The 15,287-nt window shown below is 42.1% G+C and overlaps 1 protein-coding gene across 3 annotated transcripts; it reads right to left on the bottom strand.

Moving 5' to 3' along the window:
- Positions 1 to 4,695: 4,695 nt before the first annotated feature.
- Positions 4,696 to 14,440, bottom strand: LOC148731573 (uncharacterized). Of its 3 annotated transcripts, none has more exons than XM_088760871.1 (8): positions 14,202 to 14,440; positions 12,806 to 13,015; positions 12,230 to 12,437; positions 11,721 to 11,809; positions 11,293 to 11,454; positions 9,582 to 10,721; positions 7,462 to 7,506; positions 4,696 to 6,017 (listed from the first exon to the last, which is right to left on the bottom strand). In XM_088760871.1, exons 1-8 carry the CDS (start codon positions 14,344 to 14,346, stop codon positions 5,833 to 5,835), a joined length of 2,184 nt encoding a protein of 727 aa, XP_088616997.1. In that variant the 5' UTR covers positions 14,347 to 14,440; the 3' UTR covers positions 4,696 to 5,832. The 3 variants fall into 3 exon arrangements, with proteins under 3 accessions (XP_088616997.1, XP_088616998.1, XP_088616999.1); XM_088760872.1 differs by having other exon boundaries at positions 11,302 to 11,454; positions 14,202 to 14,439; XM_088760873.1 differs by lacking the exon at positions 7,462 to 7,506 and having other exon boundaries at positions 14,202 to 14,439.
- Positions 14,441 to 15,287: the final 847 nt, after the last annotated feature.

Genomic DNA, 15,287 nt, shown 5'->3' with positions numbered 1-15,287 from the left:
GGTCGGTCACCCATCCCTTTTTGGGATTTCTTGGGTGGAGCCGAACTTACCTTGGTCTCACAATGGTTGTTGCTTTTAAGAGGTCAATCGACATTGACTGTCGGGGGCTCCCTGAGGGGTTGTCTTTCCCGGACGTCATGCCCTTGATCCTCGGGTTTTTTGAGACTGAGTCTCAATATGGTGTTGCGGCAGTTCAAGCGTGTCCTGGTCGTGTGGCCAGAGTCACTTTTGTTGCTGGTGGTGAGCCTGCTAAGGCTCATTTTGAGGAGTTAGGTGTAGTGGTACTGGATGGGGTGGAGTGTAGGGTGGCTCAGCCCCCGCCCCCCCCTCCCCAGATGTCAACCGTTGTGGTTTCGTGGTTCCCTTTTGAGGGTCCAAATGAAGCCATCACCTCTGCCCTGTCAGCCTATGGCCCCATTAAGAGTGTGAGGCATCAAGTCTGGCCTGATAGACCGTCGGTATCCACAGGGTCTAGGATAGTTTCAATGGTGGTGAAGAAGGAGATTCCAAGGTTTATCTCCGTACGTGGGGCTAGATGTAAGGTTTGGTATAGGGGTCAGCCCCTACGGTGTGACTTGTGTCACAAGGTTGGCCACCGTTCCTCTGAATGCCCTGTCAAGGGTAAATGTTTCAAGTGTGCTAAGGAAGGTCATCTGGCCCGGAATTGTCCCAATCCAGCAATGGCCTCTGCGGCTATCGAGCCTGTAGCTGATCCCGTGGCTGTTCCACCAGCGGAGATCACTCCCGCCGAAGAAGAGACCCCCGACACTGTTATTGAAGACTCTGAAGATGAAGTTGGTTCATCTCCAGACTCAGATGCAAGCGAAGACCGGTTCGCCTCTTGTGAGGCGACTGGAAATGAGGCTATTATACCAGCAACCGAGGGCTTTGCTAACCCTGCTGACTCTGACATGGCTGGTGAAAGTGGTCCCTGGACCACTGTTTCCCGGAAACGCCCCGCTTCCTCTGCTCCCGTTTCAGTTAAGAGGACTCAACAGGCCCCGTCTAAAAGTGCTGCGGTTTCACCCATGAGCGATATCCGCAATAGTGGCCCTGATGTTTTCCTTCAAGTTCCGGAATTGGCAGCCTGTTCTGCAGACCACCGTGCAATCCTGTGGGAGATTGCGGTTGATTATCGCAAACCGGCTGATCAGCGAAAACGTTTTTGCCGTTGGACTTCAGATCCCCGCTTTATTGGTTTGAAAGATGAGGACTTTAAGACTGCTATAGGATTTTTCAACAAAAAGTTCCCAAAGTAATTAATTAAGGTCATAAAAAGAAAAACAAAAGAAAATAATTAGTTAAGTAATGAGCGGGTGTGTTTAATTTTTGGGTGTGAGTGTGTTAATTTTTAAGTGAGGTGGGGTTCGATTCCCCAGCGAGTTTGGCGTCTGGTGGCCCTCGTTTCTGGTGGTCCCCTTCCCTAAGGCATTGCACGTAAGCCAATGGGTTGGGATTAGACATGTAGGTCGGCGGGATTGCACCTCCCTTCATCGGGGCCCGGCCGTCCACCTTAAACATAAAAAAAACTGCACTTATGAGGCCCACATAGGTCGAAACAGTGTGCGCCCTACTTACCTGACGCGGGATTTCATCTTTGCAAGGGAAAGTGTCGGTCCGAAACCTCATCTTGGGCAAGGATTTTGTAAGTATTCTCTCATTTTCAATTTATTCGACTGTGCTAAGTACCTGCCGGGAGTGGAACGCCAGTCTTTTTTTGTCTTGTTGTTTTCGGTCACCCATCTCTTTTTTGGTTTTTTTTCGGTGGGTCCGAACTTTGTTGGGAACCCATCCAGGTTTCAGCTTTGCTGAACTTGGTGGGTTTTTTTGCCTTTTTTGGCAATTGTTGTAGTCCTTTTTCTCTCCTTTCTTTCCTTTTTGTTTTTTTTCTCTCTTCCTATTCCTTTTCAAAATGTTAATTTGTGCTAGAACTTGTGTTGTCCATGCTACGGCGGCAGTTACGGTCCACCCTAGACCAGCTGTTCTCAAAATGTTAGAAAAAGTAATCGACTTTAATAAACTATCTGCGGTTCAGTTCGTTCCGGGAGGCCTTATTCGCCTCACTTTTAAAGATCCTGATGATATGGCGAGTCGTGTTGAGTCCGGTTTCGTCAATCTCGATGGCGTAGAATGTAGCGTCACTAATTCTGATCGTCCGCCCACGCTCGTCTACATCCATCATTACCCCGCTGAAGGGGATGATGAGATCCTTTGCGAGGACTTCAAGATTTTCGGGAAAGTCTTCTTATGTAAACGTCAGGCATTCATGGGGCGACCAGATATTCTTACTGGATCGCGAATTCTTACTATGTCCATGGAAAAATCAATCCCCGCACAAATTACCATCGACGGCTACCCTGTGCGTATTTGGTATCGTGGTATCAAGCCATTCTGCTTTATCTGTAAAATCATGGGCCATAAAGCTGCTGACTGTCCCTACAATGGAAAATGCAGGCAATGTGGGGAAGCTGGTCATCTTGCCCGTAACTGCCTTTCCCGCCGTACCGGAAATGTCTGGGCTCTACGCCCCATGTTGTTCCCCCGGCCGCTGATTTCCCGCCCATTTCTTCTGGAGATGTGGCCAATCCGCCGGGCAACGTTCCTTGTCCACCCAACGATTCTGTTGATCTTCCGTCTGAAGAAATGGTCATCTCTGCTCCTGGCGAAGCCAGTAATAATGAAATCAATGTTTTAATTAACGTATCTAATTCATCTGAGGCCTCAGGAATAAATTGTACTCCTAATAATAGTATCGCTGGTCAAAGCACCAGTTTAGTCAATGATAGTGAGACCGGTCAAAGTACCGGTCCTTTAGTTAATAATAGTGTTAAGTCTGGTCAAAGTACCAGTCCAATAGTTATTGATAATGTTAAGTCTGGTCAAAGTACCAGTGAAATAGTTAAGTCTGGTCAAAGTACCAGTAAAATAGTTAATGATAATGTTAAGTCTGGTCAAAGTACCAGTTCTTTAGTTAAGTCTGGTCAAAGTACCAGTGAAATAGTTAAGTCTGGTCAAAATACCAGTAAAATAGTTAAGTCTGGTCAAAGTACCAGTACCAGTAATACTAGTGTTGGTCAAAGTACCACTAAAGTAGTCAATGTGGGTGATGTCGATGATGATATCACCGAATTCTCCTCTCAGGACTCTACCCCTGTTCAGGGCTCAGAGTCTCCTGATATTTCTGAATTCTCCTCTCCTCTCACGAGGAGCATGTCATCGGACGGTTTCGAAGTTGTCTCCAGGAAACGCTCTAAGAAGTGTGTCATGGTTCCTTCTCATACTCAGTTGGCGAGTGCGGTCTCTAAGCGTACGAAGGCTGTCCCCAATCTTCCCAGTAGGAAGGGGAAACCCCAGCCCCAGCCCTGGCTTTCATGAGGGTCATCCATCTCTTCCTCATGGCTTTGTCTCTGCTTACTTTGAATGTCAATGGCATCAGGGACCGGTCGAAGCGTGATGGTCTCGTGCAATGGTTGCGCTCTCTCCCGGTGAAGGTGGATGTTATCTGCCTTCAGGAGACTCATTGTGTTTCCTTAACTGAATGTTCATCGTGGTTTTCCTCGTCTGGTTTCTTGTCTGTGCTAGCCCCGGGTTCTATTCACTCTTGTGGGTGTGTTGTTCTCTATCGTCCCTCTATCTCTCTTCTAAACTCTTGGTCTGCTGATGGTCGTTTCTTACAATGTGAATTCTCGTTTCATGATAAAATTTTCGGAGTTGTCTGTGTCTATGCTCCTAATTGCAACCCTGCACGAGACCTGTTTTTCGATGGCCTTCATTCAAGGATCGACCCTTCCATCCCTACGGTCCTTGCTGGAGATTTCAATGCTGTATTTGATAGGGCTCGAGATAGGCGTGGCCCAGACCCCGCCTCCTTGTCTGGAGATAGTTCTCCCACACTAAACCATCTTTTTGAGGCGTCCTGCGTCATTGACATCTGGCGTTATCTCCACCCCACTACTCCTGGGTTCACCTGGACCAGGTGGAATGGCAGTTTAGCGTCGCGTATTGACCTTTTTGGGGTCCCATTTGCGTGGGTCCCATCAGTGTCGTCTTGTTCCGTGTATGTGTGTCCGTTCTCGGACCATCGCGGTTTGTGTTTGTCTCTGTCTGTTCCCGATGCCGCTCCACCTGGCCCAGGCTACTGGAAGCTGAATACTTCCATCCTCGACGATCCGGACTATCGTCAACTAGTCCGTGATGAATGGTCTGCTTGGCGCCTTGCCATCCCCCGCTTTCCTTCTCTAGCTAAGTGGTGGGATCGTGGGAAAAGTAAAATCAAGGGGCTTACTATCCGCTTTTGTGCAAATAAAGCCCGCACAACATCTTCATCCAGAGATGCCCTGGTACGTCTTGTCCAGCATCTTCAGGCCAAAGTTGATGCTGGAATTACTTCCTGCATTGACCCTTGGCGGTCTGCTTGTTCCGAGCTTGCCCGGCTTGATTCCCATGCTGCGAGGGGGGCTCAGGTGCGTGCAAGAGTCCGACGGGTTGAAGAGGGTGAGTCTCTCTCGCAGTATTTTCTTCGTCTCGAGAAAAAACGTTCCGCTGACCGTCATATCTCTGCGCTGAGAGAGCCTGATGGCTCTATCGTCTCGTCTTCTGCCGATCTCTGTGCGTCTCTTGGTTCCTTCTATTCTAGTCTTTATATAGCCTCTCCTACTGACCCTCATGTTCAATCTTCTCTTCTTGACAATTTGTCTTCTGTTCTCTCTCAAGATCAGGCCAACAGTTGTGAGGGCCCTCTTACATCATCAGAGGTCCTCGTCGCTCTCAAGGGCATGGCTCGTAACAAGGCACCTGGTTTAGACGGCCTGCCTATGGAATTCTATCTCCGTTTCTGGGACGTGTTTGGCTCTGATCTTGTTTCTGTTCTTAACGAATGCTCTTCCTCTGGTTTTCTCTCCCTCTCTCAGCGCAGAGGTATCATCACTCTGTCTTTCAAGAAGGGGGACCGCCTTGACCCCAAAAATTGGCGGCCCATATCTCTTCTAAACGTTGATTATAAACTTGCTTCTCGTGCCATAGCTGGGCGTCTCCTCCGGGTAATACACCTCGTTGTCAGCCGTGATCAAACATGCGGAGTCCCCGGCCGTTTCATCGGAGAAAATGTTGCTCTGCTTAGAGACGTTGTCAGCTATACTGAGTCTTCTGGCACCCCTGTCGCCATCCTGTCCCTCGATCAAGAGAAGGCTTTTGACCGTGTTTGTGTAGGTAACTTGTAAAGATGATATATTTTAGTAAGTAGAAATAGTAACGTATGGATGAAACTCAACTAAATCTTAGGATTCCATCGCCGCAAAAAAAAAAAAAAAAAAAAAAGGAAAAAAAGTATCAAGAAAAAGGAGAAACAAGACACGTAAATGAACACTGAATTGCTGAGGATCTGAGGGAACCCTGGATGATGATGCTGTTATGTTGGGCCAAGATCGAGATCTAGAGGAATTAAACTACAAGGATGAAGCTTCAAGATGATTTACATCATGATTTGTAAATGTAAATGGAAGACCTCCTCATAGGTCATTGAAGTCAACCTTTATTTTGCCTCTGCAGAAAAGACATCCAGTAAATTATTAGAATGAGCTAACTCGAAAGTGCAGAAAGAAAACAGATTTGCATACACCTAGCTGAGAAATAGGGGCGAGTATTCTGAAGCAATCATTGTTGAAGTAAAGCAAAAGCAAAAAATTACAGGATTTCCTTCGACAAACAATGAAAAATTGTTGTAGGAATATCCAGTGTTCATAAAATCCCCACCATGCTAGTCTTCTCACCATCCATCCCTTTCCCCAAGTGGTTTTTTGATTTCTTGTTTGAGCCACAGAGGAGTTCACCGATTCAAGGAAATATAAACATATTTAACAAAAACATGGCCGTTATAGAAACATGACCGCAAAGAATTTGAATTTGCACACAGAGCACAGAGGAAATGGTTAAGGGAAAAAAACTAAATATCTTACCACAGGGCACTGCCAACATCCTTTGTTCTTCCCTGATTTCCTCTTCGGGGTCCACTGTTTGTTCTAAGTTTAGAAAAAATATACAAAAATAATCTAATGTTAACTGGTTATGGAGTTCACTCACAATGACTTGACACCGAAGATACAGGGATCGCTCCTAGTTACAATTAAGTAAGTAAGTCCAAAGAATTCAAAGAGAGAGTGTTGATAAGAGCGTATTCAAACCCTGTTTGGGCTGGTTTTCAGTTACCACAGAGTCGAACTCGTAATCGGAAGTGCAGGGCACTATGATTAAGTCAAACTCAAACCTACGGAATCAGAAGAAAAATAACGCTACTGCTTACGACTCTGTCGACCAACGAAAGTTCGTTTTTGTTTCACTGAATTTTAGCCCGGATGAGACTTCTTAAGTGTGCCCAGAGTTCACCTGAAGGCCTTCGTCAAATTAACATTGAAAACACATCCGCGGTTAAAATAGTGAGCGAGTATGTGAGTAATTCCATAAGGTTTAGGTGACTGAATTATAAATATACTTATGATTAATTAGTCATGGCAAACATGTTTGGCCTGCAACAGGTAGTAAGAGAGAAAGATTATCGGAACTCTGTTATAATATGATGCATTACATTGCAGCATGTGCGTCCTCTAGGGACCTGTAGTACAACTACTTAAATATTCGTATTGATCGTTGACATGTAGATTTCTCTAAGTAAACGGTTTAGTTTTCTTATCCTTGTCTCTCGTTGTCTCTTGTGTTATTACAAACTCGAAACTCAGCTTCTTGAGTAATAACTAGAACAAGAGAGATACAAGGTTGGCGTACATCCGAGATGATCTCACCACTTAGTAACGTGCAGGTCGTGAGGGAGAAAATCGATTAACCCTTCTGTGGGTGAATCGATTATTGAAATCTGGCACACTGTTAATTACAGTGAGATGGACTGGGGGGAGTGAAGGCAAAGTTCAGATTAGGAGCATAGAACGAGTAAAGAACGTCGTCATTGGGAGATCATTGAGGGACTGGACAAAGGAGACGCAGGTCTCTTCGGCAAGTCGCTACATGCACACAACCTCAAAAACATGTCGCAAGAAGAAACCTTTACGATGATCCACTGTATGTGACCTAAGGAACATTTGTGAAGATCTTTGTCAATGCAAGAGAGTTTTGTCGGTGCTATCAGTCGCAGGAACTCAAAATGATTTAAATCCGCGCGACTAGTCGCAGTGATACAATTCTGTCGCACAGAGAAGGAATTTCACCAATTTTCCAACGTTACACAGAGGGGAATTCTCGTTGCTACTTCTTCCTGCGACGCGTCGCTACCTGGCAAGTAAACTGGACACACAGAGTGGCCTGACACATACCAGTCATTTTGTTAATCGCCTGCTTGGGGTTATCAGGCAAAGAGGAAGGAACATAGGAAAATCAGATCGTGGCCACAAGGAATTTGAATTTGCACTCAGAGCATGGAAGGTGATGGTTAAGGGAAATCTATGGAAATCGTACCACAAAACAACGCTCTCGTCATTGATCGTTTCTTGATTTTATCTCCTAGAAAAAAAATTATTAAATGTTCTAAAACTGGTTATGGAGTTACCTAAAGCACTTACTCGGGACCAAAAGATACAGGGATTACTACCAGTTACAAAGTGGCCATTAATTCAAGTGAGGACAAATAATTCAAAGAGAAAGGGCCGATGAGAGCGTATTCAAACTCCCCACTGTTAAGGCTACTTTTCAGTTACAACCGAATCAAACCAACAGAATTAGAAGAAAAATACCGTTGCCGCCTTCACTTTATCGCTTACCATCCCGTGAAAACTGAAATGATGGAGTCGTAAGAGGGAGACTGTACTGGAAGGACCTGAGAACTGGCGTTGGTATTGGTTGGTTTTTCCGCTTCTGCTTGCGACTCCGAAAATCTAGTTTTTACTGGTTCATAAGCGTCAGAGTCATGAGCAAAGTCGGAAGAAAATGAAACCATTGCAATTCTTTCGACTCCGATTCTTTCGAGGTTATGACTCCGATTACAACTCTGATTTTTAGTTTCTACCCGGTCGAAAGCGCTCTCACGACTCTGATTACGACTCCGACTCCGGCTCAGTCGCCATTAAAAACCAGCCTTTAGCATAAGTCTAATGACCATAATAATAATATAATATAATAATAATAATTTTATTTATATAGCGCTAAAATCCAATAATTGTCCAAAGCGCTACCTAATTACAATATAAAATATAAAAATATATAATATAAGATATCTACAATATACAATATAATTCAGATATAGCCTAAGTTATCTACTATATAAATCAAAAACATCTCAAAACAAAACGAATCTCATAACTTATATACTAACTTAAATAAAAAAGTTTTAAGGGATTGCTTAAAAGTTGCCACTGAAGCACATTTCCTAATCTCTAGAGGTAAATCGTTCCACAATTTAGGTCCTGCAATAGAGAAAGCTCTGTCTCCATATGTTTTCAATCTACTTCTTGGAACTACTAAATATTCTTTACATGAAGAACGCAATGACCTAGAGTATGTTTTAAAATTCAAAAGGTCAGAAATATAGGAAGGTGCAAGGCCATGAAGGGCCTTGTATACCAATAAAAGGACTTTAAAAGTTATTCTAAACTCAACTGGTAACCAATGAAGATTAATTAAAATAGGAGATATATGAACATGCCTCGGTGTCAATGTGACAACACGAGCTGCAGCATTCTGAACTGCCTGTAGTCTAGCTAACAGATACTTAGGAAGGCCATGTAATAAGGAATTACAGTGATCAATTTTCGAACTAATAAATGCATGGACTAAGATTTTACATGTATCTTGGCTTAAGTACTTGCGGATTTTAGCAATATTTCTCAAATGATAGAATGATGATTTACAAATGTTCTTAATGTGCTCCTCAAAACTAAATATGCTATCAAACTGAACCCCTAAATTACGAACAGAGTCACGAGGTGCAATGCACTCAGAACCAACAGTAATGTGACCGATGTCAGGCATGGGATGGTATCTGGAACTGATGACTACAAGGTCCGTTTTGTCCTGGTTTAGTTTAAGATAGTTTCTTATCATCCATTCATCAATGTCCCTCACACAGCATTCCACTCTCAACTTCACTTGTTGGATGTCATTCAAGCTGGTAGATTTAAAGGTAATATATAATTGGGTGTCGTCAGCATATAGATGGTATGATAGTCCATGATCATCTATTATGTCCGCAATAGGTGATGTGTATAACAAATACAACAAAGGGCCCAGAACTGATCCCTGAGGGACACCACACTTCAATGCACGTTGTGAAGAATGACTATTCCCAACTTTAACAAACAGCTTACGTGAAGACAGGTATGATTTCAGCCACTTAAGCACAGTTCCTTGAAAACCAAAACAAGTAGACAGCCTTGTCACTAGAAGAGTATGGTCCACCGAATCAAACGCCGCCGACAGATCCAAAAGTACCAGTATGACCGACTCATTACGATCTAAAGCACAAAGAATGTCATTTTGAACCCTCAGTAGAGCCGTTTCAGTTGGCAACCATTGAAACAAAAGGTATCCCTTATCCTCAACTAAATGTACGAAAAGAAAGCTGTTATAATCAATTTTCTTACCATTCAAAGTGTCAGATTCCACACTCCCTTCGGTAGCTGACGGCATGAGGTCCCTAACTTCAGTAGCCGATGACACTAAATCAACGTCTTCTGAAGCTGATAGCGCGACAACATTCGTTAGGTGAGAATATGAAAAGACGCTACTTCCCTCTGCAGTCGATGGTATGACAGGTCCCTCTCTTTCTTCCGCAACTGGTAGTGTGACATCCCTTACGTTCTCAGTTGATGGCGTGATGCTACTTCTCTCCTCAGCTGATGGTGTGATGTTACTTTCTCCCGAAGCTGACTGGGTAACATTTTCTTTAGCAGCTACTAGCATGATATCACTTCCATTTGCAGCTGACGGCGTGATACCAATTTCTCCTTTAGGTAATAGTGTGACATCACTTTCTTGCTTGGCTGATAGCGGAACATTACTTTCTTTTGATTTTGCTGACGTGGCATCACTTTTGCTCTCAGCTAATGTCGGGACAGTATTTTTTTTCCAGTTTGCGAGCGTCCCTTTACTATCCCTCTCAGCTGATGGCTCAGATTTTATTGACGTAGCATACCTTTCGCTTTTACCTGATTGTAGGACGGTAAATTTTAAATTTGCATGTATAGCGCCACTTTTGCTCCCAGCTAATGACAGGATAGTATTTCCTTTTAAGGTTGCTGGCGTAGCATCGTTTTCTTTCTCAGCTGATGGCAGGACATAGCTTTCACTTTCAGGTGGAAGCGTGCCACCACATTCTTCTTCAGGTGATGACCTACCAGCACTTCCCTCAGCACTTAAGAGCGTGACATCGCTTTCTTCATCGGCTGATTGCGTTGCGTTACTTTCCTTAGAATTTGATAGCTTGACTCCACTATCACATGCATTTGATGTCATCATATTATTTCCATTCATAGCTGATAGTATGAAATTAATTTCTCTTTCACCTGATGGTGTAAGATTTCTCTTTGTAGCAGCTAATGGCGTAATGTCTTTTTCTTTGGTATCTGATGGGGTAACACCACTTTCCTTTTCAGCTGATGGTGATATACCACCTTCACTAGCAGCTGATGGAAAGACTCTACTTTCTTCTTTCGCTGGCGGAATGACATTGCGTTCTACATGAGCTGCTATAACAGTACTATTCTTCGCCAATCTCGTCTTGACTGCAGGGAAAAACAACAGAATAATAAAAGTCTCCTAATTTATCATGGAAATACAACATATAATAAATACTTCTATCATGATATGGTTGCCCAGAGTAGATTGTCAATTTTATTAATCACCAAGGGCTACATTACTTTACTAATGTCTTCGACTAAAAAAACCCAATTATCTCCACCACTAAAAGTTACAATCATAGAGATGAAATGTGAAAAGAGATACGTATCTATATTTACCTACTCACTTTCTCTTAGTCCCCTAATAGAAACTCAGATTATATCTAGGGTGGCTGGAAACAGTTTCCCTACGTTCTAACTGGCTAAGTTCTATCGAATAGATTACATTTGTTTTTCGTAGAACAATTTTCAAAGTTCCCACGTTGGGAAATCCAAATATTGGAGGAGGGAGATGGAGGTCATTAACGCACGACACTCATCAAACGCCAGTGACGCATTCGTGATTGCCAGTTAGATTCCCAAATTTTGCTGTAGGAGGAGAAGTCAGATAAGCATCTGGAAATTTTGGAAAGCATCTTATTCTCTGTAGGGAAACAATTCTTACAAAGGAGCTTACAATCAATACCATCATAGGACGAGGTTGGAGTATGACGTTCGGAATCAGAGCCTCCGGAGTCAGATGATAAACTAGGCGATGATTCGACATCAGCCGAATATCCACTTTCTTTGACTAGATTACTTTCCAAGTGATTTCTGTCTCTTTCTTCGCTATCGTGATCTGATGAGATAGTTATATAGGTAAATGTGGTCATTAAAAAAAGATGTCCAAAAGGAATATGAACCTCATACGTTTTTTGCACCATTCTACATATTTGGATTTTAGGTATCAACTAGAAGCTTGTGGTCGAAAATATGACTCTGATCCAATATTCTTCGGTATTTCCTAAATTGCCTCGTGAAAAACATTGATTGTCGTGCGTCTGTTCAGTAACAACAAATTATGCCTGAGAGTTTAGATATAACGGCCACTTAATGACTACTTACTGGCTTGAGCTTCATCAGCAGCTTTTATAAGTTCTAACCAATCCACCGTCTGGTTAAATTCCTTACCAGACTTGATCTCTTCAAAAAATCTTTCCAGGAGAAAAAAAAACTTAATTCATTCAGTACAAATTGTAGTGAGCTTACGTCCATGAAAGTAATGCCTACATCATGTGCAGTGGAAAGTAGTTTGGAGGTCCTCGAAGACGAGTGCACAAGAACAGAATAAATATACACTTAGGAGTTGAAATCTTTGATTTAATTCCTTTGTAAATGTGGACCTTGCTGTTTTTGTCGGAGTGAGCTCGGTATTAACAACCGTTTTTCAGTAATCTATGCAAGAGCTATACGAGGAAAAGAGGTACTAGGGTTGGGAATGTTGACTTTTATTCTTCATATGACGAAGGAGTGAAGCATGTCCAATTCTTTGAAGAGAGGATAACAGGTATAATGTATTAAAATAGCTTTGAAAATAGGCTGAAAGTTTTTGTTTTGTTTTACTAAACATTTACCTAGTGGTTACTTCTTCGAGGTAAGTTGCAGTGTCATCGTTACCATGGTCCCTCGCCACAGACTCAGGCAGTTTTGCCCTATCCTTGTAAGCATGAAAGACGACGCCTCCGCTTGTGGAGTCGAAAATCATTCTTATAAGCTTAGGAGCATCAAATTTTGCTGCTGCATACACTAAGGTAGCTAATACATAGGATGCTTGAGAGGACCCTACAAAAAAGAAAGGAATGGTGACAATTATAACTGTTTGGTTACAAATTACGATTGGCATGACTAAACAAAACCAAGATTGGTGACAGATCATGTTTTGATAAATGATTAGGGTATTTATTTTGCTACAGCGAATTCACGCCATAAAACGCCCATCCTTCGGAATCTCCATGGCCCAGATAAATCCTGTTTCAGGACTTTTTTGAAGGCCTCGGTCAAAAGCAATTTTTAAGAGTTTCTTCCACCTTATTACCAAAAGTTTCTATTTCGACCCTTAGCGGGAGCTCCGGTGGTCTGCAAGTACCATTCGAAATGAAATAATATTGTTCTTTGCACTCCAAAAGATCATGAATGGTACAATAACACACCTGTTGTAGGGTCCGTGTGATGAGGGCGTAAATTGAGCTGTTGCTCTCTGTCAGCCATTCGCGAAAACATTTTCCATCGCAACTTGGGGTCTAACACCAGTTGTTTCAGAAAATTTTCTTCAGGGTCAAAATATTCGAACAGAATATTTCCAAAAGGCATCCCACATGTGGACTGCACTGTAACAGTAACGATACCAGGCTTTTGAGAAGCTTAAATGTAGAGAAAACAAAAAGGAAAAATTAGGATATTTCTATTGAGGTCTATTTCACTTCAAGAAGCAGATGATCTACCCATCGCTCAATCGCCATTTATTGCTAAACAATGAGGATAGGCAGATGGGCATAACTTTAAGACCACCCCCCCGGACAGCTCAATTGGTTAGAGCACCAGATTGTGTTGTGTGGGAGGTCAATGGCTCAAGCCCCCGGCCGGACCATTACTCATAGTCTTAAAATAATTGAGAAAAATTTGCTACATCTCTATAAATATCAAGAAATGGATAGAGAGTCTAGTCTTCTCGGATAAGGACGAATGAACCGTAGGTCTCGTCTCCTGCAGGGTTAGGGGTAGGAGATGTTAATTTTCCACGCACGAGATTACTCTATGGTGGATGTCTTCCCCTGAAGTGGGATGGGTGGGGAGGATAGCAGGTCCACATCGGCAAATTTCTGCCATAAAACTCAACCTACTCAAACAAATCAAGATGATGGTGATGGTGATGGTGATGATGATGACTCGACTTTACAGCGTGAGCACAGACCTATTTTCATTATGTCTCAGAGTCAAATAAGCATTGAAGGTGGTAGAATTAGAAAATGGTGCATGATTTAATGGATGTATTGTTAGCGTGTTTGAAAACCCTTGTGTCGATCAAAATCAATAAACAACTGTAAAGTTTTCTTTGATTATGTGACATCCGCAGTTTAATAAATTGAATGGTTTGAGGACGGTGAAAATAACTATCAGAACTCAATACTTCCCAAAATCATCCTTTCTTGAAGATGTTTGAATAATATATCTCCCCAAACTGTCAAACCGGTTCGTGAACAGTAACGTGTCTACAAGATAATCTCGATTGATGTTCATCACCCAGCGTATTTTTCTTAAAAAAGAAAATGGAAATTTGCCCCCACCCCCCCTCCCGCTTAAAGGAGGAAAAAAATTATAGAGAGGTATAAGCGAAGCCTTGACCTATCATTAATCACATCTTGCAACAGTTCAGTACACACGCCTTGCTGCCATGTATGTATGATTTTTTAGGACAAGGCTTAATATCAATAAATCTTGGTGCTTTAAACCATTCGAATTTGTCGATGAAAGTACTTTAAAAGACAATAGTGAGTGATGCAGTCAATCCTTATTAAAAAGTTGAAAACAATAATTATCTCAACTCACGAGGAACTATCCCCGTCAGTATCGGTCCATTTCTGTTTACTTCAACGTGAACATTTCCAAAGAAGGCGAAACCGGACTCAATATTTGGAGGTAGCGCTTCACTCATAATCAAGACAAAATCCTTGCCACCCTGAAAATAAATCATGTAACTCTTTTAACAGTACTCTTAGAGTTCTAACTTAAAGGACTGAGTTAGAGTATCGTAAAATAGTGATCTGAAGTAATTTTTGCCTCAGGCCATCTTTAATTAAGGGAATGATTTTCCCCAAGAAGGGACTCGTCCCCACATTTTCAAAGGTAAATTGAGAACAATACAGAGCTCTCATTAGTCTCATGCATTGAGCGTGAACAAATCCAATCTCACGCTGAAACTATTATTTCTCACACATTTGAGATTACTTGCTCCTTTAGTGAAGTTCCTTTATAATAAACTATATTATTTTATGATATAATTTTAAGTCCTTGTTTGGTTTGTACTCGCTTCAAACACTTTATTCTTGTGCAGAGCATGACATTTCTGCTCAGAATCGCATAATTGAAAAACTCTTGCATTCTGATTGGTTAATGAAGCAAGGTATATGGCGTGGAATTGAGAGTTGAAAACAAAGCTAAGCGATATTGTTTCGCATTTACGTAAACATATCAATTTTTAAGTAATGCTGTTTCCTTTTTTTACTCATATTTATTCAGTTATGTGATTCAAGGAAAATCCATTACTTCACTTGTGAATTCCACATTAAATTGCAGTTGAAAACCGATATTGCACTCATCGCTTCGCAATTCGTGTGTTATTGGTTTTCGTGTGCAAGTTAATGCGGAATAATAATTTCCTTCGTCAAGTAATGAATTTTCCTATAGGATGAAAGAAAACACATCTTAGTGACTTCCATTTTTCAAAATTTCCTTGGGAGCATGCCCCCAGACCCCCCTAGAATCCAAAATTTACAAAAATATCCACAAAAATAAAGCCACTCATTAACATAAATCCAAAAATCACAAGTGGTTAAGTAAAGATACTAAACACAACTCAAGTAGCCTTGGGAATATTGTTTAAAGGCTGCCAAAAAATTTGTTGTTGTGAGAAAG

The sequence above is a fragment of the Stylophora pistillata genome, chromosome 5 (genome assembly GCF_964205215.1).
Source record: "Stylophora pistillata chromosome 5, jaStyPist1.2, whole genome shotgun sequence".
NCBI lineage: Eukaryota > Metazoa > Cnidaria > Anthozoa > Scleractinia > Pocilloporidae > Stylophora > Stylophora pistillata.
The sequence above is the reverse complement of the archived record's forward strand: the minus strand, read 5'-3'. Positions and strand labels throughout refer to the sequence as shown.